At 34.1% G+C, this 27,682-nt stretch overlaps 1 protein-coding gene across 1 annotated transcript; it reads left to right on the forward strand.

Annotated features, from left to right (window-relative positions):
* LOC148301166 (uncharacterized) lies at nucleotides 1-27,411 on the forward strand. The gene is made up of 5 exons (XM_088273715.1): nucleotides 1-1,081; nucleotides 5,755-5,993; nucleotides 22,119-22,216; nucleotides 25,304-25,444; nucleotides 26,396-27,411. The coding sequence occupies exons 1-5, from the start codon at nucleotides 253-255 to the stop codon at nucleotides 26,502-26,504; spliced, it is 1,416 nt and encodes a 471-aa protein (XP_088129841.1). The 5' UTR covers nucleotides 1-252; the 3' UTR covers nucleotides 26,505-27,411.
* The last annotated feature ends 271 nt before the right edge of the window (nucleotides 27,412-27,682 follow it).

Raw genomic sequence — 27,682 nt, forward strand, 5'->3', positions numbered from 1 at the left:
CATTTTGAGTCTATGATCGTGAACGGAAGTTGTGTGACTTTTTCTTTGTATTTGTTTTTACCTACTTTTTCCGATTTTTGCCGTAATGCGTTGCTTTCGGTTTCTATGTTTACTAGTAATTAAATTATAACAGTTGTGTTCCCGCAATGGAAGTTTCTCAAGATAATACTTAGTTCGCCGGCAATATTGTCGACAATATTCTCGTTTTGTCGATGAAAATCTTCAAGGGATCCATTTTGTTCGTTTGAAAATATGAATTCGTTTTTAAACGACAACTCTAAACATACAAACAACAGCATACTAGGCAAGCGGAAAAAAGTGAGAGAAAAACGTAGCAACTATTTACAAAAGTGGCTAGAAAAAAGTAGGATGCAACACACGTTAGATGTATTACCCGATTACGATTTGCAAGAGAATTACGGCACCCAAATGAACGGAAATTCTTGGAATCCCCAGTATGCCGTATATGGACAGCGCCTGTTTAATGCCGCCTCCGATCCTAGTGTTTTTCGGTATTCTAATCCTTACGGGTATCCTCCCGAGCCGATATCGTTACCCGTGTATCCGCCTTTATTTTGTCCACCTCCCGTTCCTTCCCATTATACTAACGTCCCTTCTTGGGGTCACCAAAGTACGCCTAAATGTCCTCCTAAATCACGCAAAAGTCGGGGCAGCAAAAGTTCGACAAAGACTTATTCCATTCAGAAGAACGCGTCCGCCGGAAACGAAAGGGATTTTACCCGGCAAAATGTAAATAACAAGTTTGAACCTAGGGGTAATACTTCGTCGTCGGGTACGGGGACCAATATCGACTTCGCCAGTTTACCTCCGGCGATCAATCACGTTCCGGACCAGTTTCAAAACCCGGGAGAGGACGACGGGTCGGGCAATCAGAGGAGATTTAGCGACCCCGGGATCCCTCAAAACCAGTTTGATCAGTCTCAGGAGGAATCCGAATCTGATAGTTCGGAACCTGAAGCCAGCCAGGGAGACAACAGACTCATCATGTGCCTTGTAGATCAAATCAATACCCTGAAGGATACAAATAAGAAGCTTCACAGAGCGTTGCAGGATACGAGAGGTTAGTGTCATTATTTAAATTTCTTTATATAAACTAGCCCCTCTCTACATTATTCATATTCATACTTAAATAATGTAACAATAATAATGAAACAAATTTACGGATAATTGATTGATCAGATACCGAAATGTGCAAAAAAAAATGCTGCAGTAATATCAATTTTCAGTTGAATAATTTTGCTGTATATTTAACCTTAGATTAATTACTCTTAAGAATACCAAATTAATATTTTTAGGTTGACTTTATTATTTTTGAAAATAGTCACACATGTTTCAACACGCACTAAAACAATCAACAATAACAATCGTGTTATTTCCAATTTATTTCCTAAGCAATGGGCATTTATACTACGGGAGTGTTCATCTAATAATAAGGTTATGAATAGAATACTCTTCTTTAACATTCTTATAAATATTGGGTTTTGCATTTTTTTAGCAAATCTTAATGTATCGCAAATTCAGGATATGTTGATTCATCATGCCTTGAAGTAGATAAATGTGTTTTTTGGCAAGCACACAATACCTCTGAACATCAGAGTAGCTTGGAGTCCGTGATAAGTACTTTCATTAATGCATTTCTTATATTTATCTGGTATTGTATTTCAAACCCTTATCCGCACCCGAATGATGCACAGGGCACTGCATCATATAAACGCAGTGTTATCTTGATCGTTAACACACGGAGGAAAGGTGATCAGCCCTCCGCTTCAGGTACCAGTCCAGGGTAATATAGAATAAATATTAGAGTGAAAAAATCACTTATAATTATTTGACCCCCCTGGGAATCGAACCCGCCTCCGTAGTGTAATGGTCAGGACACTCAGCTACCGTTCTGGTATTGTATACGCTCACATAATTATTAGTTATCATTTTTATTTTATTTCATAAAGACAGCTGTAATAATATATACAGAAAAAAACATGATTTTTATTAATATATTCGTAATTAAGATGGTAAATTATTCTCATCTATGTACGCACTGACATACTTGTTTTTTAAATCGCTAGTGTAAATATTTTTCTTATGATATTTATAATATGTGTTAAATAATAATAAAGTCTGTTTTGGGAGTGATATAAATACTCTAAAACTGATAAATTTGGCCATACTGAATACAATAAATCTAATTTAAACTACTTCCAAAAAGAAGGCAAGAATTGTCTCATACTATATAAGGACTCAAGAACCTGGCTTTGCACAGTAAGGGCATTTGTGCACTACACGGAATTTTACTGTACGGCATGTCAGTTAGCGTTTTAAAACGATGATTGCCTTGGATTGGCTTGTGCTTTTGTCCATCTTTCTTCGAATCGGTGCTCTTGATGGGTGTGTAAACACGTTGCGCGTAAATTCAATCACACTAAACTGTCTTCGCTTTCATTTTTCAAAACCGGACTGCCGGATGGTAAAATTCCGTCTAGTGCACAAACGCCCTAAATGTTGAAAATTACTGTTCCCTTATATCTTTAATCTTAGATTTTTCTTATATCTAGTTCTACCTTCGCAAGGATTGGTTTTATGCGACCAAAAGAAACCCTAGTATTGTAGTGTTATGCACACTGTTTTAGCATTGATATTTTGAGTTTTGTTTCCTTTTTGTCAATATATATCATCGCCACAAAAGGCAAAATAATATAACCCGCCAAAAAAATTATACTAATTTATTCATTTGTTTACGGATTCAGTCCCTTTGAATGCAGTTATGATGCGTTTTACTCAGATTCTTTTTAGAATCTTTCCTTCTAAAGGTTTTTAGCTGCTTTTTTGTGTATCCTGTTAGGGTTAAGTACATAATATTCAAGTATTTTATGCCAAATTGTCAAATATATCAGGAGCTAGAAATACGCAGTAGGTATCCAAATTTGCATTGATTAGTGTTTAGTGATTAAATCTATAAACCAAATTGATTATTATTTTTCAGGATTTGTTGAAGAACTCAATACTTAATATTTTACAATATGACACATGTTTTTTTCCTTCCTTTTCAGTCGCCAAATTAAAATTGCATGCATGTATGAAAATATCATTGTATTGTTTAAATAAATTTTACCAAATTAAAATCACTGAAATTAGTAATTGCAACAATAATTTATTTCAACCTGTTTTTTTTCGAGGAGTGTACACGATTTGAATGAATCATCATTGATAATGTCATAACTTGTCAATTTTATGTTTTCAACCCACTTTATGCAAATATGACAATGTAATTTTCTATACTGATACAACATTTACTGTATTTGACTCATTTTTATATTAAAAGTCGCATTTAGTTGTGCTTTCCTAAGAAAATCACAAAAAGTTTTTTGTGTGTAGCATGTCCGAGTCACCGGTTTGTCTTAGTTTTTTTTTAAAGTTCATATTTAACTTTGAACACATTATACTGCAATGTCTGCCAGTACTGGCATAAGGCCCAATGTTAGTTAGGAATGCGTGTGGGACGGCGCTTGTAATAAAATATTCCACAGTGAAATAATTATTTAAAAATAAATAAAAACAAAGGAATTTGGAAACTGACTTTAATTTTTCTTTTCAGTCGAAAATGAGGCTTGGATCTTTTCGACTGATATCTAGAATTCCTATTTGTATTTAAGTAAATTGGTCTTTATCAGCATGCCTATCCACACTACCGTATGAATTAATTTCTAGACCAATTGTTATTTGTGATGGCAAGACGAATTTAGGTTGGCGTTTCATCTTGCCAATGTGATATTAAATTAGAGTTGCCATTTTTTCCCAAAATCCTTTTGCAAAATTTTCACAAAAAATCAACGGTAAAAAAGTTTGTTGGTTTATAATTTTTTTGTGTTATTTTTTTATGAAATGGGAGAGAACCATACTCCTTTGTTTTGACACTCTCAGAAACATTCAGAACCTCGTTTTTGTTTTAATATTCAATTATTCTCTTAGGTCGTTGGGTCATCACTGTCAATAATGATGGCATTACGCTTGAACATTAATGGAAATTCACTTGTAAATTCACTCTTATGCTTGGGTGTGAGGATCCACTAAAGCTCTTTTCAGTAGTAATACATATGTATAATAATATCTTTATTATTTACTTATGACTAAAAGGTATTACTTACTATTAAACAGTGAATGATAAGGAGAGTTATATATTGTATCGCAAAGTTAAGAATGCTTTTAAAATTCGAAATTGATAAAATATTCCGTACATTTTGTCTCTCTCTGTGGTCTCAATCTTATGGATTGGTCTGCAGCAACAAATGACACCTCCTTCGCCATTCCGGTGCATTATGCGCCACCCTCTTCAGCTATTCATACTTTGAACAACTCATATCCTCGGATAAGTCGCAAGGATATTCGCGGTATGGACGTCCTCTGGCGTTTGTTCCCTCAATCGTTCTCTCTATTATCGAGTACAGGAAACCCTCCTGTCTCGACACGTGACCGGTCCATTTGGCTTGTCTCTTTGAGATAGTCACAAATAGGTGCCTTCTTTCTTCTATTATCTGTAGTACTTTGTCATTGGAGAAGTGGTCTCTCCAGGATATCCCTAGCATTGTTCTATAGGTCCACATCTCGAACGCATGTTTTTTTTATTTATTGGAAATCAACAGCCATTAACAAAAATAATATAAATATACAATATAAGGATCCGATAATGAGGCCAATTACTGATTTCACATTTTATACAACAATATATAATATATAACAACAAGAAAGAGTGAAAACACTATTAAACTCAAAATAAAATGTGTTTGCCTGATGTGGCGTGTGGTGTGGTGTGGTGTGGTGTGTTGTATTAGTATATTTTGTGTTAGAGTAAAGAGTGTGCAAGGCCTAGAGTTATAGTCGTGAATTATCCCTAAGCCGAGTTCCGGACATGCTTCGCACACTGAACCCTATACTGAATCCAATGCTCAAAACATAACCAAGAACTCAGCCCAGATCCTCTCCACGACCATAACGCACAGCCTAAGTGTGTAATTTCAGCCTACCCTTATCTCTTTCAGATAAGCACCATGTCTCGCAGCCATACAGTAACACAACATTTTGAGTGTGTCCAAATACTTGTTCACAAAATCTGGATTATCCCCAATTACAGGAGTTATTTTCATATTATTTTTTGACATCTCATCAAAGATGAAGAAGAATATAGAAGTCTGGGCATTTACGGGGCTGACGACCGTCATAGGCTGGTTTAAGTGATCACTTTACACACGTGTAACATTCACCAATTCTACCCATTATAAGCTTAATTATAAGCTAAATAATAAAAATGGTATTTTCTGGCGTTTCTCATGTGTGTGATTATAATCCAGGATTCGGATCTCACATACTAATATAAGAGCTTCTGCTTAGTAAAAAGCTTCTTTACATCTCACCAATAGATGTCTCTAGTGAAGTTCTAGTGATTCAAGAACAAGGTTTCTAAATTGGTTCATATATATAGAACTTCCATGAATTTGAGTAGTGTGGTTGTCAATAATGGGTAGAATTGGTGAATGTTACACGTGTGTAAAGTGATCACTTAAACCAGCCTATGACGGTCGTCAGCCCCGTAAATGCCCAGACTTCCATATTCTTCTTCATCTTTGATGAGATGTCAAAAAATAATATACAGTAACACGTTTAGGATATAGCTAAATACGAACTACTTTTAGACGTGTCACCCTACAAACTCTAGTATCAACGCATTACCTTCTCTTGCAGGCGAACTAGACGCCCTGAAGCAGCAGAGTGCCATATGGAGGAACGAGTCCAGCGTGAGGTCGCCCCCCTCGCACAACCCGCTGGGCTCCCCGGGCGGGGTGCCCGCGCCCCCGCCCGCGTACAGCCCCGGCATGCTGGCCGACCTGGTGCGGGAGATCAGGGACGCGGCGCGCGTGCGGGAAGAGGCGCTCTACTCCAAAGTTAGACTGCTGCTGGAGGACAGGAACAGCGCTACCAAGGTAAGGAATTGGCTTTTCACAAGTTTTTTATGAAAAAGAAACTATCATTTATTTATAGTATAATTTATGTAATTAATTCATGTATTAAATGTTAAATTAAACACTGATTTTTGAGTCTATTAAGTTGTATTTTATTGTTAAAAAAACAAATAAAAATCAATTTTGTGATAATTTTTTCGCCTAGTTATGGCATTTTCAAAGGAATGTGAAGATTAAATGTCTACTAAACTACTAGACGAAACAATTGTCACAATATTAATTTTTATGTGTTTTTTTTTAGTAAAAAATCTGTGTTTGATTTAAAAATTAATACAAAAAAAAAATCTACAAATTAAACTCCAAATCAATCAATAAAATACAACTTAGTAGACTCAAGAAATCAGTGTTTCATTTAACATTTAATACATAAAAAGAAACTATCATGTTCAATCGATATTGGAATTCCTATCATGTAAAATTAGTCAATCGACTCTATTTCCTAAAACTAATTTTATAGGATGCCAAATCATTCTTCTTCTTCCTGGCTCCATCCAGACTTATCCTCTTTGTAGATTGTTGTGGTCAGTTCTCCTCGTCCTTAGGTTGTAGGTTTTTCTTTCATGGACAACATCACATAGGCCATGCCTTCGAATCATGTTATCTTTCTGTGCCATCCATGAAATTTTTGGTCTTCCTCTAGATGTCTTTCGAGGAAGATCCATGGCAATTGCCTGGTTTACAATAAGTTCAGGTTCTCTACGTCCTATGTGCCCATACATTTTATACCCCAATGTAGGATGCCAAATCATTGAACTTTCCATAAACTAATATATAAAATTAGACATGGATTTAGTCGACCCATTTATTTTTAAAGTTAGTTTTTTTGTAAAAAATCCAGGTATATTATTCAGTTGGGTAAGATTCGGTTATTCAGGAGATCCGGATAGTGTATCTTTATCGTCATAGTGATCCTGATTTGAATCTATAGAACTTATGCCAAGTTATTCTGCCATTCCTTCATTCTCAAGGCCCGGTCCGTTGCAAATTACTCCAGTCTGCACAGATGGATGTATACTGAATTGTTCAGGGAACATCAAAACATATCAACACTCCTACCTCATTGAACGTACGTAATACGTACGCAGAGTACTTTCCGAATAACACTAACCCGTATCGCGTACGCATGGTCAAAAAACAAAAGTAATTCTCAACCATATTGTGTATGTTTCGGGTATATAAACACCCTTCGGGTACCCTTGAAGGTATTTTTACATATGTTACTTAGATTAGCGAGATACGGCCGTATTTACTGTCTTTCAGTTTTACTGGCGTTTTTGCAATTATTATTTGTTTTGTCTTTATATAAAAAGAAATCAGCTTCTTTTTGGTACATTTATTGAGAAAAATAAAAAATTGAGGCGGTTAAAAACATTTTTTAAATATGGTAACGAAATACATGACACAAAGCCTTGAGTTTGCCATAAAAGTTTGATTCCTCCCACAAAGGCTTGTTCATGACTTTAAATGTACATAACCATGTCTATTTGCATATTTTACAATAGGATTAAGATAACAATGTTTATAAAATGACTTTCCTGCTTCGATGTTTGCTAGAATCTGCATGGTTGATTTTCATATTTGCATATTTTTTTTCAAATCTTTACTTCACTAAAAATACATACATTATTTCAACTCACAAATATATAAATAATATATTTATACAATATTGATTGCAGGAACACGTCTCTATTTTTAAATTAGTTTAGTAAGTTGGCAATTTACTTTATAGAATCCCGTACTCTATATTTAATAATATAAATCAAAAGATGTTTTATGATTCTACAGGATTTAGTTTTTGTGTTAGCTGTTTCGACTTATGAAGGCATTATCGATTCTTTATTTTTAGTACATTCACACACCATCATAGTTAGATTACACAGAAAACATTTTATGTAGTCTAAGCTTAACTGGAAGGCGCGTAGTTAAACATCTGCGTTGTGCAACCGGGATTCCCGCAAAGTATAAAACCCTCCAAAAAAAACAGTAAAATTACATTCAATGTATGTTTTTTTTTAAATATGCATATTTGTAGTAATTTTTTACAAATTCCTCAAATGCCATAAAGAAATACTGAGGAAGAGCCACAAACTCATACAGATTAATAAATAAATAACAATTCTTATACTACAAATTGCTAAAATGATAATCCTCATGTTCCAAATGCGTTATTTTACGAAAATCCACTCACTTTAAAATGTATCGTGACTAGCTTTATTTCACGCTTTACGAATATGTCCATTTCGTTTTTTCGAGAAAATTTAACAATGCTCTCATGAGGCCAAACAGCTATCATATAGTAAATAAATTCACCTGAATCATAAATTGTTTTTGGATTTATATTAGTAATATATTAGCTACCATAGTAAATCATTTGAAATTATTATCGTCTATTTTACATTTTTTTTACCAATTGAACGTAATTGAGATTGTAATCTGTGTGTTGCAAATATTATACAGAATGTGGTGAATTACTTTTGCTGAAATAAATCAAACTTATATGTTGTGAAAGTATTGCTCGAAAATGTTACGACAGATGGTTGGCATAACAATTAGCGGATTGAAACTAATATCTCAATGAAGAAATTCTTAGTTATTTGGTTTATTATTATGCTCCTAGTTAAATGGTCGTCATTTTTCAAATTGCCGAGAATTTAAATTTCAATAAAACCGGAAATGAGAAGATCCATTTCTTTTTTTAATTGGCAAATTTTCCACTTTGTCTTTTAACCCTTTGCCAAAGTTATTTGGTATGTGCATACGCCAACTCAATTGAATTCCGAGATTTATTACAAGTATTTAATTGTACTTATATGATTCTGGTTTAATTATATTGAAAAGAAAATAACCATACATTAAAAATATTGTGTATTAGGACTTTATTTTCTTGGCGCCATAGCAAAACCAGGCATGCCGCTTCTGTGGGGGCATTCGAGTGCTAAGGGTTAAACATATCATACAGAAATAATTGAATACAGAAACATATCATACAGAAGTAATACAAACATATCATACAGAAGTAATTGAATTATTACTTATATCATAATATTGACAATTAGTAATCAAATAACATAGTACTTGATAGTTCATAACACCTAAAATATCTATCATTACTAACATTTTTGTAAAAATTGTAAAAATATATTACCATGAAGAAAATGCTTTAAATATCCATAATTCCATACTATTGCATTTGTTTTCACTTCTTCATGGGTTACATACAACCTTTGTGGTGATTGGTTTGCTTCCTTCATGGTCAGTCTCCACCCGTCTCTATCCTCCGCTCGCCTCATCAGCTCGGCGTACCTGGTACAACGCATGTTGGAGATAATTTGGTTCATGTAGGTGAAGCGGGGTCATCTTCTGTAGTTTGTACCATCGTACATGCCTTCCGCAATCATAAAAAGCAGGTCGGGTGTCTCATATTATGGCCTATGCATTTGGCTCACTGTTGTGTTACTTTATTAAGTAAGCATATAGATTATATTTATTGATATGGCGTTTAATTTGTAGAACTCCATTTTAATTTATTTTTAAATCAAACAATGATTTTTCGAGTCTACTAAGTTGTATTTTATTAAAAACACATAAAAATTAATATTGTGACAGTTGTTTCGCGTAGTTATGGCATTTTCAAACAAATGTAAAAATAAAAACATATAGATTGTTTTAAAACCTCGTTGTTTACTACATGTTCCGACCAATGAATCCCTAATATGTGCCAGTAGTATTACATCTTGCCTCCAGCCGCCCCCCTTCAGTCTGCCCGATAGTCCACGTTTCGCTACAATGACTACAGTAAAATAATCTTATTTCAAATTAAGACTCTTTTATCTAAGGGTGGTGACTGACCGGAGCCATTTCCTCGTAACATAACACGTTACGATGCGAGCATTCAGGCAGTCAGTACAGCGAGCCGAGCGCTCCGTCCATAGTTTTGGATGCTCGCTGATGCTAGCCGCGAGCGATGTTACGACATTATGTAACGATGAAATGCTCCGGTCAGTCAACACCTAACGTCTGACTTGAAAACAGTAAGTTATTTTCAATAAAAATGTTTGTAGAAGCTAGCTAAAGGATTATGTTGTCGTCAAATGCAAATTACTCTTGTCAGTATTACAATAATGAAGTTTCATACCCATACTCATACTAGTTTATGTTATGGACACGCACACCGCTAACAAATATGAATTTCTAATATGAGGAAATGTTAATACTTTGACACAAATACTAATCCAATTTTCATACAAAATTTGCAAAGAAAACTCAATTTTGGATTTTTAAATTAAATTTGCTAAATGGCCAAACAGCTTTCTCGCTATTGCAATAAATTTGCACTACACTCAATAAATCATGTTTTAATTAAAAATAATACAGAAAGTACAATTAACTTCTGTGCAGGTAGGTAAATACCAAATTGCATATTTCATTTGAATACATAAATCTTTTTTAAGCATTATGATGATAAAATTAATATATGTATAAAACCGTAAGTATAGTTCTCTTAGTCACATGAGTTACTTATTATAATATTGCATGCATAGGATTAATTATTTGATGTGATGTACGTCATTACTTATTTTTAATCATGCAGTCATAAAAATAATGAGATATTGTTATTCTAATGACCACTGCTGCTTGATACAAACGCATCATTTGCAATTTTTATTTGCCAGAGCTCAAGATTCATTTATGCTGGAACTTGTACTAAGTATTTCTACATGTGTTATATCGCTCACTCCTTTCAAGAACGTCATAAATAAAAAAACTTGATTTTTCAGAAAAACGTTTTTAAAGTTTAAAAATAAAACACAATGTTTTAAAAATAAATATCAAGCCACTTATTGAACTTTTTACTGTGCAACAGATCTTTTTAGGTAAAACCTGAAGGTTTTTTCTCCATTTGAAAAATATTTAGTATATTTAAAAAAATTATTGAACAATACCTTTTCTTCAAAATGCAAAAACAACACTTTCTGCCCTGTAGCGGGTAAATATTAAGTTAAAAATATGCCTCTTTTGCTGGGATATAGTACATTTTCTAGGCATTCCGAAAACATGCACAACTGAAAATTGTCGATTTTTGATTTATGACGTTCTTGAAAGGAGTGAGCGATATGATCTCTGCACCTACCATTGAATAAAATTAACTTGTTGCAATGTAGAATATAATCCACAGGTTCCAAAACTTTTTTAATCTAGCACCCCCTGATCAAAATTTCTCATCAAAGGGGAAACAAAATCTCCAGTATGTCCCATCATTGAAATAGGGAAGGAATAAAAATATATATCTTACTTAGCACTTCTATCTGTCTCTTTGGGCTTCATATGCCTTGTAAAAATCTTCTAGAACGCCCACAAGGGGGCGTTATCGCCCACTTTGAGAAAGACTGATGTAATCCATGTGATTTACAAAAATCTAACAAATTTCGGGTACTTTTGATTTTTGTGATGTACGTTTTAGTCAAAATAGTGTCAAAATGATATCACCCTGTCAACTTACAAATTAGAATTAAGGTGAAGAGTCCTTATTCAATAAATGTTACATACTTATTTATATTTTAACCCTTTCATAAATAATGCATATATGTATGCCAGATGACTGTAACTCCAATGTCATCGTATTTTTGGTAGATAAATATTATATATCGCTCACTCCTTTCGAGAATGTCATAATTCAAAAAACTTGATTTTTCAGGAGAACGTTTTTAAGGTTTAAAAATATAATACAATGTATTAAAAATAAATATCAAGCCTTTTATTGAACTTTTTACTGTGCAACTGATCTTTTTAGGTTTAACCTAAGGGTTTTTTCTCCATTTGAAAAATAACAAATATATTTATAAAAAACAATTAAACAATACCTTTTCATCAAAATGCAAAAACAACACTTTCTGCCCTGTAGCGGGCAAATATAAAGTTAAAAATACACCTCTTTTGCTGGGATATAGTACATTTTCTAGGCATTCTGAAAACATGCACAACTGAAAACTGACGATTTTTGATTTATGACATTCTTGAAAGGAGTGAGCGATATGTCTCATTCATTCAAATATCCATATATGAGACTTCTATTTTCTAATGTTCTTTTTTTCCAAAGAAATTAGTTTTTGATTCGACATATCAGGAATTAAAATTTGATATATCATTTCAAACATCATTAGATCTTTTTTTTTAGGCATATTAAATATCAAGAATAATCCTTTTTTAGTTTTCTCATGTAGGTTTTCCAAAGAGTAACCAATGGTGCATGACATTTGCAATTTTTATAAATACATGGGGATTTTTTTTAGAAATGATAAATTAGAGTGTGAATTTGATATATTTTTATGAGTTCAATTAAATGAAACGCTACAAGGTTAAATTTTACATAAGATTCACTAAATATTAACTTCAAACAATCATTTTCATGCTTAAAAATGGTAACTCCCCGTTTTAGTTTTAATAAAAAAATACTTAGAAACCATAGAAGGATAGATTTATTTTTTTAACTTTGCAGCTATTTTTATGATAGTTAGTGACATCTGTTTTTTAATCATGTCAACATTTGAAGATTCGTGGAACCGTCGGCGTCCGTCTTATTATCATAGATCCGAACCAAAAATTTCAACGGTTAGTTTTAGAAATCTGTTCTAGGTGGTGCTTTAATGAAGTTAAAGTTTAAAAAATATGTAGATAAGTATATATTATATATTTTTTAATTCCTTTTTTATAACAAATACAATTTACACCATCTGATTCCTTTAAAGAATTTTATTGACTGGAAGGGGGGGTCATATTGACAAATTGTGTACGTTAATAACCCGCCAAACAAATTTAAGCGTTTTGTAACCATGTTTTTTTTATATAAAAAAACAGGATACTAAAGTAAAAATAAAATAAACTTGTATCAATTTAAAAAAAATCCGTTTCAGGTATCCATTTCAGTAAGGTACATTTCAGCTACGCATTAAATAAAAGACATAATATCTCATTTATGGCTTTAAAGGTTTTTTCTCTCTCCCAATCAACCATGCAATATTCAGGCATTGAAATTATAGAAATTCGTGATTTAAAAAAATACATTTTAACTTCAATAGCACGATGATTTAAATAGAAAATAAAACACTTGCATAAGACAACTATTTATGTAAACACCACTAGATTCGACAACTACTGATGTTCTCATCAACAGATAAAAATACAGTCTGTTTTTTCAATGAGAAAATCTTAAAAAATATCAATGAAAAAGTGTTTATATTTATTAACTCAAAAAAATGTATGTTTGATTTTTATATCTAAATACTTATCTTTTCTCTCGCAAACCGTATACACTGGTATACTACTCGGCTGTCCAAACCCAAAAAACAGTAAGGAACATTTTTTTGTAGTACGTTTTTTTTGTTGCATTTTTGGATTTAGTAGACTCTACTTAGTCCAAAAATGCAAAAAAAAACCTACTACAAAAAAATGTCCTTTACTGTGTTTTAAGTTTGGACAGCCGAACTGGGTAGAGGTATTCTCAACTACGCATCACCTCCAAAACCAGTTCTTTCAGGCAATATTTCATTATTAAATTTTATTTTCTAATAATACCTACTTAGAAACGCGATATTTAAAAAAAATTAAAGAGAAATATTTGTGTTTTTATTATTTACAAAAATATTTCAATTTCATACTATTTTTGTGAGCCTAAGCGGCTCATTATTAGAAATAGGTATCAAATTGTGGTAGAGTGGATTCGAACCGAGAAACTCTGACTATAAGGTGGAGACTGACCGGAGCATTTCGTCGTAACATAACGTTGTAACATCGCTCGCGGCGAGCATCACCGAGCATCCGAAAGTATAGATGGAGCGCTCGGCTCGGTGTACTGACTCTTTACGACGAAATGTGGAAGTCAGTCTCCACCTTAAGAGTCCGCGACACTAACCACGGGACCACAACCCGACACATTTGTAATTTTTAGCGAGTCAAAAAAGTCACCTTTACGCAAGTTGGACCGATATTGTATTTCTTTAACGTCGTCTTGTCATCTCACGAAGTTAATGCCAAAACGTAAATAAATATACGTAGAGATTTTTTGAAATCTCGTGGTCGAGTGGTTAGGGTAGCAACTCTAGCACTCGAGATCCCGGGGTTCATTTCAGTGGGTGGTCCATTTAAAATAGTGCACGTCCAAAATCTGTAGTGCGACCATACTTCAGGTGACACCGTGTCGCGGTCATAACTCAGCGACGGGAATTGTCCATTTTCGAGTGGGGTCCGGACTGCACCTACTTGCCCAATGTGAAAAAAGTTAATGGAATATCTGATACACCCTATTTTATTTATTTATTTATTCAAATCATCCCTTATAGGATGGATTTTCAAAAAAATAGCTACCCCGCGAAGTGATTTCTGATTTCTTTTTATTTTCGTATTATATTTTCGAAAAATAAAATGAATAAATACGCACACACAAATTTAATACACAATCGAGTCTACTAACGTACAAAAAAAACATATCGTGTATTTTTTTTTTAAATCGTATAAATTTGGAAGTTTTTTTTAAAATCATGAATTTGTGAAAGGATTTTTCTAAAAATCATATATCTTTACAGGTTTTTCCAAAAATCATATTTGTGATAGGTTTTACCATTTAAAAAAATCAAACAAATTTGTGGAAGGGTTTTTCTAAAAATCATATTCGTGACAGGTTTTTCCAAAAATCATATTCGTGACAGGTTTTTCCATTAAAAAAAATCATTCAAACTTGTGAAAGGGTTTTTCAAAAAATCTAAATCTACTATTTTACGTCCAGATCTACATTCATCCCATTCAAAAACTATGACCTTTGTTTAAATAAAAAATGAAAATGAAGCTAGTTACAAAAAATAACAGCCTAACTCGTATCTACACATCCGTCGAGTTATCGCCGCGGGTGGTCCGACGCCGTGTATGTATATATGAGTACATTTCTGTCCAAACATCGCGTATATCATAATACAGGTGAGTGTGCGCGCGTGTGTGTGAGTGTACGTACACCCGGCACCTTCGCGCCTGTGTGCGTTTGTCGTGTCACAAAAAGTGCCCGAGCAGGGACGCTAAATTTCACTCGGATCTTGTTTTCCCAGAGCAAATAACACTTGAAAAATACCAACATTTACGAATAATTATTAGCTGGGTACGTGTTTAATTTAGAAACTTTGAAATGTGGAGCAAATGGACGATGCTGTCTCTGAAACGAGTGATTTTATGGTATTTTACGAGTTTTTTTTAAAACTTACTAATCACGCCGCTTCCCTGCAGGGGTAGGCAAAGGGAATAGAATGCCACACCACTCTGTCTTTGCAAACATTATTCGACTCTTCCACGTTCATGCATCTCCTCATACATATCCGCCGATTATTTTGACTCCGTCTGTAAGCATTATAAGCTAGTACGTGTGCGGGTATGCAATCCTGAGCCATTCTGTCATACCTACCTCGCTACATGCAATATTCATTTCCTTTCCCTCATAGCAGTGAATGTCTGTCGCCTTGAGCTGCTTCACTTACGTCATCTATATATTTGGGGCACATGTATGACCGCCTTTCTTTCGTGTAATTTGCGGTCATGATAACACTGCGTCGATACAATAGGGTGCCGAGCTGATATGTTAATCATTTAAGCAACAATGACTAGGGCGTTCTGGGCTGCATACCCGTACTTTTTATCTTATTCTAAATTTATTTTTGGCATCTAAACGCAGAGGAATTAGAATATGGAAGTATTTGCATTTACAGGGCTTACGACGGTCATAGGCTGGTTTAAGTGATCACTTTACACACGTGTAGCATTCATAAATTCTACCCATGATTGACAACCAACGGGTATTTGGGCACACTCCAAATGTTGTTATTTTTAAATACTTACAGACCCCTAAAATAGTTCCGATGGTCTAAAAATGTGTCCGCCTCCATAGTATAGTGGTTAGCACATTGACTACAGTGCTGGAGGTCCCGGGTTTGATTTCAAGGGGGGGAGTTTCCTTTCTTCATCCAATATTTATATTAATATTACCCAAGACCGATATTTGGAGTGCAGGATTGCTCGCCTTGCCTTCATATAATAAACGATCCCACAATAGATCAGTTTTATGCAGTACCCTATGCACCATTAGACGTGTTAGTAGTAGTAGTATTAGTAGAAAATGCATACCGACAAACGTCTATAGATTTATTTATAGGTTTGGCGTTTACTTTATAGAACTCCATTTTAATTTATATATTTAATGTTAAAAACAAGCACCGATGTTTTGAGTACTAAATTGTATTTTTTTGTTAAAAACAATTAAATAAAATTTGTGACAATTGTTTCGCCTTGTCATGGCATCGGCTTGTTACTTTGTGGCAACCCTGCCAGGATATCGCATCTCGCAGTCATAAATGTACTATCGCATAGTCGAGTTGTCAGAGAATGTTTTTATTTTATTTTACGAGATGTTTTATTTTATTGCTCCGACGACTGCATAAAAATGGTCGTATTTTTTTAATTATTCGCGTGCTAAAAATATTACTTCATGTATTTTGTGGTAAACACGTTTATAGCTAGATTATTTTTCCTGCTTTGCAATGGGTTTTTCACCCATAAATAACCGAAGGCAAACTCGGTGAAAAATGCCCACTTTTTTATTTCACAAAAGCGACGCGATTGTATGATAAAAATAATATATCGCTCACTCCTTTCAAGAACGTCATAAATCAAAAATCGACAATTTTCAGTTGTGCATGTTTTCGGAATGCCCAGAAAATGTACTGTATCCCAGCAAAAGAGGCATATTTTTAACTTAATATTTACCCGCTACAGGGCAGAAAGTGTTGTTTTTGCATTTTGAAGAAAATGTATTGTTTTATTATTTTTTCAAATATACTAAATATTTTTCAAACGGAGAAAAACCCTTCAGGTTTTACCTAAAAATATTTGTTGCACAGTAAAAAATTCAATAAGTGGCTTGATATATATTTTTAATACATTGTATTACATTTTTAAACTTTAAAAACGTTCTCCTGAAAAATCAAGTTTTTTGATTTATGACGTTCTTGAAAGGAGTGAGCGATATGTACCTATCTATTTTGCACCGAATGATTTACATATGGTGTCGTATTCTACACGTATAGTTAAACAACTTTGTGGTTTTTTTTCAAAAGATAAACGGATCGTCAATCCTCGATATCCTACTCTTATCCTTTTGAAATCATCATTTGAAGGGCACAGGGAAGAAATCATACTTGTCATAATTTTTCAATTCAAGAAGAATATATTTTCAACATTTTGAGTGTCTCCAAATCTCTTCTCTTCTACGTCTTATTCCTCATTACCGAGGGTTGTGACCCTTGTGGAAGCAATGACTCTTCTCCAGTTATCCCTTGACTGCGCTGCAGTCGTTCCAGGCTATCCTTATTGCCACGCGCAACGTGTTCAAAGAACTGAAGAATCCGTCAGAAACCTGGATTATCTCTTATTAGAGATTATTTTTTTGGGAGTTATTTTTTTATTATTTATTTTTTTATTATTTATTTTTTAACGCAATTTTTCATGGGTATAGTTGGTGAATGTGTTACACGTATGTAAAGAGATCTCTTAAGCATGCTATGATGGTCGTAAGCCCTGTAAATGCCCATACTTCCATATTCTTCTTCATCAATATTGGGATGTTAAAAAATAATAGAGATTTTTTTTAAATAATAATATTTTTTCATTTATTACTAGTCGCGTAGCAACGCCGAGTACCCAGATCATTATTGCTATTCTCTTTTTTGGCCTATTGTTCCTTCTCCATTTTCTTTCCCATACAGGGGTGTCATTCACTTGATGGGATACAGATGACGAAGGTGAACTCCTTCATCTTCGTCATCTGTAATCCGAACGCAGCCATCACCTTGCCTTCATGTAAATAAGGGGATATTCGCATAACTCATTCGCTGGCCAACCGCCGAGAAGTAACGCGTCTTTCCAAGCCCGATTTAAAAAAATGCATATTCTATATTTTTTTTGTTTTTTAGGATATATAAAAAAAAGCTCCTTACCTTTCAATAACTCTTTTCTTTTGAAAACCATATAATTATTTTGAAGAGTAACTCATTTAAAAAGAAAACGGTGCTTAAAGAAAAAAATCAATGCGTAAAATGTTACCTGGGTTAAGAGAAAATTCTTCTTATTCTAACCCTTATCCGCACCCAGTGGTGCATAGGGCACTGCATCGTATTGACGCAGTGTTATCTTGATCGTTACTTACATGAAGGCAAGGCGATGATCACTCTTGCGCTAAGAGAAAATTATTTTGAGACTTATCGAATACTGGGCCTTAACGATTATGTTAACACCAGTGCCCTGTACACCGCCTGGGTATGGACAAGAGTAAAAGAAGAAAGAGTTTTAAGATTCGAAGGAAGATGGAACAAAAAGCTGTTTTTATCCAAATCATCGATTTCGGAAATGGCTGCTTTTGAATTTGGACATGATTATGTGGAAAACGTGAAATTGTAGAATTGTCACTTTGCTTGATACACGTGGTATCCTTGGAGAGCTGTAATGTTAATAATGATTTCGACACTGGGTTGTCTAGTCACCGCCAGACGAGTGGCGTCTGCACCGTCGGTATGGGCGGCTGCGTGGGGAGAGTGGAAGGGGTGGTGATCGACCACTTGTTCTGATAAAAGCGGTAATCCATTATTGGCTTCATACCCTTACCCCCCCCTCCCCTCCCCAGTCGGCCCTGCCCACAAGGCAGCGGTGTGATGGAAACACACGGCTGGGAAATCATGCAGGGGCGTAGTCAAATCTGCAAGAAAAATATCTTAATTTAAATTCATGTTTTACAAAGTAAATACCACTATTTTTAAAAATCTATTGTGACACGTGGCTCGATACATTTCGCATCTATTTCAAACACAGTTAATGAAAAAATATCTTATTTACGTTATTTTTTGACATCTCCAACATAGATGAAAAAGAATACGGAATTTCATATTCTTCTTCAACTATGCTGATATGTTAAAAATAACTTCTAATTGGAGATTAACCAGATTTGTGAACAATTGTTTGGACACACTCAAGATGCTGTAGAAAAAAATATATATAATATTTTTATAAAATAAAACTCCAGTTTTGTTTTTAACCACTTTTCTTTTTAGTACTTTTTTTCCGACAGGTTTCGACAAGCACCTTGTCATGTTCAGGGGTAGATATGTACACATCCATCCCTGGAAATGATAAGGTGCTTGTCGAAACCGGTTGAAAAAAGAACTACAATAAAAGTGGTTAAAAACTAATTAGGAGTTAAATTTTTTTATAAAGTGTGCCACATAGTGTCAGCAAAAAACATAGTGTTTTAGAGTTGTGGATACAACTCTAAAAATTTAGGACGCTGAAAATATGTAAACAGACAACTCTATATTTGGTCATTAACTTCGTATAGATTTTTCATTTTTTTTAACCGTACCGGCTTCAATAATTTCATTGATTGATTGGTTTAAAAAGGCGAAAAGGTGGTTAACGACCAAATATAGAGTTGTGTGTTTAAATATTTTCAATATCCCAGTGATACAACTCTAAAAAAAATATACTTAGCTTCACATACGGTGTTTGAAAATGATGCGGAATACATCGAAACACGTGTCACAATAGATTTTAATAAATAGTGGTATTTACTGAGTAAAACTTAAATTGAAAATGGATAGAAAAGTGGAAAAACGGACTTAAAGTGACTGTGGAATTAATCAATGAAATTCCTTTGCTTTTTGCTCCACCACTGTACCTGACATCCTCTCGGTCGTCGATCTTTTCCCCCCTTGCCTTGTGGGGGTGGGTGTGTACAGTGCATGTGTGTGTGTGTGGTGTCCGGTTACACCCTCCCCGGGGTAAATATTGACCCCTGTAAGTGGATGGATCTATCCGCTGTGACGGGAGAAGAACCGATCGAGATCAGTACCGGATCCAATGCAAGGATCCATAGTAACGGAATCCTGGATTACCTTCGTCATTTTGGCCTCTAAATTTCCTCGTTTCGATAATATGCCAAAAGTCATAAATTTATAAATATAGTTATATATTTTTTAAAAACATATTTCGCTAATTCAATATTTATCGGTAGCAACTTTAATAATACAAAAATTCACCACCGCTATTTGTTTAATTATGTCGTATATTTCGGCGAAAGGATAGTTACATTGATCTCAACATAGGTGAAGAAGAATATGGAAGTCTGGTTATTTACAGGGCTTACAACCTGCCATAGGCTGGTTTTAGTGATCACTTTATACACATGTAACATTCACTATTCTACTCATGTCTTATAATCACACTACTCGAAACACGGGAAGGATCTTGCATGCATTTAAACTTTTGAACGTCTTGAACTTTTGATTGCCTTACCTTCGTGTAACTATGATCAACATAACCCTTCATGGACACTATGCTGTGTCTTATGTACCAAAAAAGAATACGAAATATAATTTTATAAATAAATTATTCGTTAGTTAATAGTTTGTTGTAAAAAATATATGCTAGTATATCTTTGAAAATACTACTTTGCGATCCGTCTGAAGCGACGTGAGATCATTTACGAAGTATTTTTTTTTATATTTTTTTTATATATTGTATATATTAAAAAATATCGCCGAAAATATATTTTTTTAAAACATAAATACGTATCAAAACAATGTATTTTGCCTTAACCGAATTAAATTCATTTATATGAATCACAATTAAATACATTTCAATATAACGAATTTAATAAATGTTTTGATATTGGATCGTAGCCAAGACGAGGTTTGATCGAAATAAGCACCTCGATTTTTAACTTAACTTAAGTTTTTTAAGTTTAAGTTTTTAAGTTCTTTAAGTAAGTTTTTTTAAGTTAATGTTACTTAATTTTCTTTCTACAATTAACGTTTTATTTTTGTAACTTTTAGCAAGCTCTATGGCTTGGGTCACAATTAAAATCGGATATTTGGCGTTACTTATTGTCACTTAGCCACTCACTGAGCGAACCGCGTGTTGTTTACTAAGTGCCTTTATTTATGGAATGTTGAGCTGATCAACGGTATCGAATTTCTCAACGACTAGGCATGTTTGTACATAATATATATATATATATATATATATATATATATATATATATATATATATATATATATATATATATACATATATATATATATAAATATATATATATATATATATATATATATATATATATATATACATATATATATATATAAATATATATATATATATATATATATATATATATATATATATATATATATATATATATAATATATATATATATATATATATATATATATATATATATATATATATATATATATATATATATAAATTATTCTTTTACACATATCGGTCACTTGATTTTTCAGGAGATCGTTTTTAAAGTTTAAGAATATAATGAAATGTATTAAAAATAAATATCAAGCCACTTATTGAACTTTTTACTGTGCAACAGATCTTTTTAGGTAAAACCTGAATGTTTTGTCTCCATTTGAAAAATATTTAGTATATTTAAAAAAAATAATTAACCAATACCTTTTCTTCAAAATGCAAAAACAACACTTTCTGCCATGTAGCGGGTAAATGTTATGTTAAAAATATGCCGCTTTTGCTGGGATATAGTACATTTTCTGGGCATACGAATGACGCTGTTGAAAGGAGTGAGCGATATGTATACCATATATGTATACCATATATGTATGATGGATAGGTGTTCATAAATAAATTTTAATTGATTGCCAAAAAAAAAGCTCAAAACACTCAAAAGACTCGTCCGTGCAGTGTAAAACTTGCGCAAGCTAGTAAAAGTACAAGTATACAACCCCGAGTGCTCCAGCCATAGCTACTGTTTTCCTTTTCCTCTCCTATATTACCACCTACTATTCCTCTCCATGTCCTTAACAATAAGCTTCTTCACTTACGTCATCTGCATGCCATCAAAAGTATTACACTCCTATATCCATGAATCGGGACTGATCGAGTTGATGCGTCGCCCTGCCCAGATAAGGTCTCGTTAACTTTGATGTTTGAAAACGATTTGATAAAGTGTTCACGTTGACTGTTTCTTTGTTCCAGAACCTAATACATTCCAATATGTCTGACAAGTCGAGAACAACCAATGATCGGCTCGGCAAACTAGAGGAGGACTTTCACAACCTCCGTTTGCACCAAAGGTAAGACTGTTCATGATTAACTTGACATTGGCAAATGCATTGTATTACATGTGCAACGCCATTCCATATTTAAAAAAAGACTGTTCATGAATAAAAATAAATCTGTGCTCTTAATATATGCCCAAGAATTTCGACGAAAAAAATTGCCTCGTATTTGTCCGCTGAAACATTTAAAACGATATCTCCTATCGAATGTACACGATCACTTGGAAATATAACGATTTTTATAATTTATTGATTAAGCAGTAACTTTGTGTTAGTACATATGTATCCATTTTTAATTCTTTTCATAAGTTTTACTTGGTAAATACCACTATTTCTTAATATCTATGCTGAATAAAACTATATGTGACTCTGCTAAATAAAAGCTTTCTCAATCCAACATAGATGGCTGTTGTGAACTCGTGTGTACTGTGCCATGAGTTTAATGATATATCTAGAAGTTCCAAAAATTTGAGTAGTATGGTTGCCAATCATGGGTAGAATTGTGAATGTTGCACGTGTGTAAAGTGATCTCTCAGCCTGCCTATGACGGGTCATAAGGCTTGTAAATACTCAGACCTCCATATTCTTCTTAATCTATGTTGAGATCTCCAAAAATGTATATTTTATGTATTAATAATGGCAAGTGAAAAGTGAAAGCGTAAGAAGAAAAGTAGGTAGGAAAATGACAGTAATAGCAATTATTTTTTGACATCTCATCAAAGATGAGGAAGAATATGGAAGTCTGGGCATTTAAGGGGCTGACGAACGTCGTAGGCTGGTTTAAGTGATCACTTTAAACACGTGTAACATTCACCAATTCTACCCATTATTGGCAACCACATTACTAAAATTCTGGGAAGTTCTATACATATTAACCTATTTTAAAACATTATTCTTGAATCACTAGAACTTCACTAGAGACATCTATTGGTGAGATGAAAAGAAGCTTTTTATTGCGCAGAAACTCTTTTGTTAGTATGTAAGGTCCGAATCCTGGATTATAATCACACACATGAGAAACGCCAGAAAATAACATTTTCATTTTTATTATTTGAGCTTATAATTTCACCCGATAATTTATTTACAACAGTTTGAGTGTGTCCAAATACTTGTCCATAAAATCTGCGATTATCTCCTATTACTGGAGTTATTTTCATATATTTTTTTTAAATCTCATCAAAGATGAGATGTCAAAAAAATAATATGAAAATAACTCTTGTAATTGGAGATATCCAGATTTTGTGTACAAGTATTTGGACACACTCAAAATGTTGTAAGTAATAGCAATGGCTAGGTACACGGGGTTTCATATTATTTATGAGTACCCTTTTCATTATTTTTTTTCAAATATATATTCCTGCGATCTTTGTTTTTCTGGCTTTTACTTTTATTGGATTGGATATTTCAATTTGCATATCAATTTTCTGGACTAGCCAGCCTTTGTGTTGACACTTTCTACCATGAGAGATTGATCGACACTCACATACTCACAAATTCATCCGGCCGTATTCATAACGATATATATTTCCGGCTATGTTTATGTACGATGAATTTTAAAGAAGAAAATATATCCATCCATCGTCGGTTGGTCCATAAAGATTCGTCTTTTTTGTCCTTAATTGTTCCCTTTGTTTCCGTCAAAGTCTAATTACTCCGGGATGCAACCAATAATTTTGGGCAATCTCTAACAATATTATCGGTTTATTTTTGCTTTATTTTATACACCATATATCGCTCACTCCTTTCAAGAACGTCATAAATAAAAAATCGTCAATTTTCAGTTGTGCATGTTTTTGGAATTTCCAGAAAATGTACTATCTATATCCCAGCAAAAGCGGCATATTTTTAACTTAATATTTACCCACAGGGCAGAAAGTGTTGTTTTTGCATTTTGAAGAAAAGGTATTGTTTAATTATTTTTTTAATATACTTAATTTTTTTCAAATGGAGAAAAAACATTCAGGTTTTACCTAAAAAGATCTGTTGCACAGTAAAAAGTTCAGTAAGTGGCTTGATATTTATTTAGAATACATTGTATTATATTTTTAAACTTTTAAAACGTTCCCCTGAAAAATCTCGTTTTTTGATTTATGACGTTGAAAGGAATGAGCGATATGGTGTACTTATTGCACACGATTCTTTTTCTTTTCTTTTTTTTCTTTTAACTAACCGCCGAAACAAATAGGGTATACAAATGTTCTTTAAAAAATTATATTATCTTTTAATTGCGTATTTTCTTCATGTATGATATATCGTGTCAGACTGTGGTCCTGTGGTTCGCAGAATCGCAGAATCTGACTTAGAGTTTCTGGTTTCGAACTAACTACCACAAATTGTTACTCGTTTTGAATAATGAGCCGTTTTGATATTTTAATATTTCGCTCACTCCTTTCAACAACGTCATATAGAAAAAAACTTGATTTTTCAGCAGATCGTTTTTCAAGTTTAAAAATATAATGTAATGAATTAAAAATAAATATCAAGCCACTTATTGAACTTTTTACTGTGCAACATATCTTTTAAGGTAAAACCTGAATGTTTTTTCTCCGTTTGAAAAATATTTAGTAGGTATATTTAAAAAAATATTAAACAATACCTTTTCTTCAAAATGCAAAAACAACACTTTCTGCCCTGTAGCGGGTAAATATTAAGTTATAAATATGCCGCTTTAGCTGGGATACAGTACATTTTCTGGGCATTCCGAAAATATGCACAACTGAAAATTTTCGATTTTTGATATATGACGTTGTTGAAAGGAGTGAGCGATTAGTGCTATTGTTATCAATTTTCATTATTGCTACCTCAACACAGACTTAGATTTTTAGGTAGAAGTAAATTGTGGAAGACTTCTATGATCATTAACAGGGCTTACGACCTATCACTGGCTGGCTAAGCGATCCCTCTGCATTCTGTCTTAACATTCACCATTCTACCCTTGACTGAACTATTCTATTTCTCAATTTCCGAACCACGTATGTATCCATATTTCGTGGACGCGCCTTCACAAATGACCGAACTCGTATACCCTCCTTGGTCTTTTCGTGCTATCCGTCCATAAACTTGACGTTGTCTCTGAAGATGTTTGTTCTCTCCCTTGAACAGTCGAGACGGGAGCCTGTCGTCCCCATGCTCCATCCAGGGCTACGGCCCCCTCAGCCAGTCGGAGCAAGAGAGGTTGCGGCTCCGCGCTGAGCTCAACGAGGAGCGAGCGGCCCGCGCGACCGCCGACGAACACGCCCACAAGTGAGTATTGATCTCCCGAACATTTTGGCGTTCTATTCTCCCTGCTCACCCCTGGGAACCTACCCCAAGGCGCGTTGAGATGATTTGGGCGTGTGGAACTAATGATTGAAGAAAGAACGGTAAACAAATTTATGAGGCGAATTTTCTTCATTCAATCGTTCCACATGCCGAAACCATCTCAACACACTTTTCTTAATCTTATCGATAATACTTATCTCAGTCCTGCATCCTTTCCTTGTGTCACCATTCGAACATCGTTTTTACGCACATTCGGCTTAGAGATAGCATTTCGACTGCATTTACTCTTCTTGCATCCTTCCATTTGACAACTCCGTGTTTCACTTCCATACATACAACTATTACCATCACGCCGTGTCCTCGCAGGGGTAGGCAGAGAGGATGGAATGCCACACTCTTCTGTCCTGACATACATTCCTCGCCTCCTTCACATCCATACATCTAGTCATACATGCCCTCCGATTACGCAGACTTTTGACACAGCCAGATTTTAGGTTCTGATTGATCTGATCGCGCCAAGTCTTTTTCGGTCGTCCTCGTTTTGTTTTCCCTCTCACATTCGCCACATATATTTTCTTAGTCATTCTCTCGTTATCCATTCGCTCCACATGTCCATACCACCGTAAAGAACTCTTCCTAATCTTTCAATTATTCCTCGTTCAGCCTTACATTCCTTTCTTATATCTTCGTTTTTAATTCTGTCATACAATGATTTTCCACACATTCGTCTGAGGGAGCGCATTTCAACAGCGTTCACTCTGCTTTCATCCTTCCTATGCCAGTTCCATGTTTCGCTTCCATACATTAGTGTCGGTACCAGCACGCCGTTGTGAACCGCTAGCTCGGCTTCCATGGACATATCTCTATTTGCAATCACTCTGTTCAAAGCACTATTTATTCATACATACAATGAAAACCAAATTACTAATCCAGATTGGAGCTTCTCGTGACGCAGCTTCGCTCGAAGCGCGTGCAGGCTCCTAGCCAAGCCGGCAGCGCCGACACTCTGCACATGGTGCTGGGGCCCGTGACCGACCTGTGACGGGCCTGCAATCAGCCTGCAGCGGCCCTGCGCCGGACCTGCGGCGCCAACTCGAGCCCCACTCCGGCCGGGTAATCTCAACTCATCACCAATATTAATTTATTTTTAAATTTAAGATTTGTAGCATAAACTACAAAGTAAAAATTATCGAATGATGTACGTTCCCCCCTGACTTAATATCGTAATGTGTTCATATAATAAATATTTTATTTTATTTTTCCCGAGCTATGCCAACCATCTTTTTATCCATTGGGATACGTGGATGTTTCATCGTGCCCATGGATGGCGGTCGAATTATTTATTTACTTGATTTTTTTTTTCAAATATATCTACCTTTTAACATTTTGTCCTATTTGCCCAGTTTGTAATTTCATTCCTTGCATTAATTATTTCGTTATCAGAAATTTAAAAAAAACTTGCCTTTTTTTTCAAATAATAATCTTCATGAAAACTCATCAGTCAAAGTGTTTTAACATTGCAGTTGTATCAATATTTTTATTTTTTTTCATATTCATCCGCGAATAAATGAATAGTTAAAATTCTAAATATTTTATGTTAAATTTTTTACAAAATTAATATTTTTATCATACATATGAATAGTTCCACTTTCTATGAGCACGAAATGGTTAACGTATTAAATAAAAGATGGTTTGCATAACAATACAATAGAGATCGTGGAGTGATCACATTCGAACGGGTATTTATTATTAACGTCTCGCCTAGTATTGTTTTTATTCTAAATCAGCCGCTGAATATATGAGCAATAATAAATAAGTAGGATATATACATCAATCTCCAAAAAATATTCTATTTCGCTAATTCGAAATGCAATTTTGGAATATTTTACGATTAAATAAGCTATCACCTTTACACATTACGATTTTCAATTGGAAACTTTAAAGCAAAATCATCAAATATCAACAAAAAAAATACATTTTTAAATATCCCTCAAACCGAGTGTAAATAAAATTTCCTTTATATGTACGGTGGAACCTCTCATAATGACCAAAACCAGTTGCTCCCTTAACGAGCGACATTTCACATAACGAGTTACAGAGGAGGTAGGTAAGTCCCTTTTTCACGACATTCACTCGTGAGCCGGGACTTCCGCACCAGTCTAAACAATAAATGTTTCGCTTAACGAGTAAGATTCTGAAATGAATTATACTCGTTATGAG

This window comes from Brachycentrus maculatus, unplaced genomic scaffold (genome assembly GCF_059751285.1).
Source record: "Brachycentrus maculatus isolate JH-2025_06_01 unplaced genomic scaffold, ASM5975128v1 h1tg000598l, whole genome shotgun sequence".
Classification (NCBI taxonomy): Eukaryota; Metazoa; Arthropoda; class Insecta; order Trichoptera; family Brachycentridae; genus Brachycentrus; species Brachycentrus maculatus.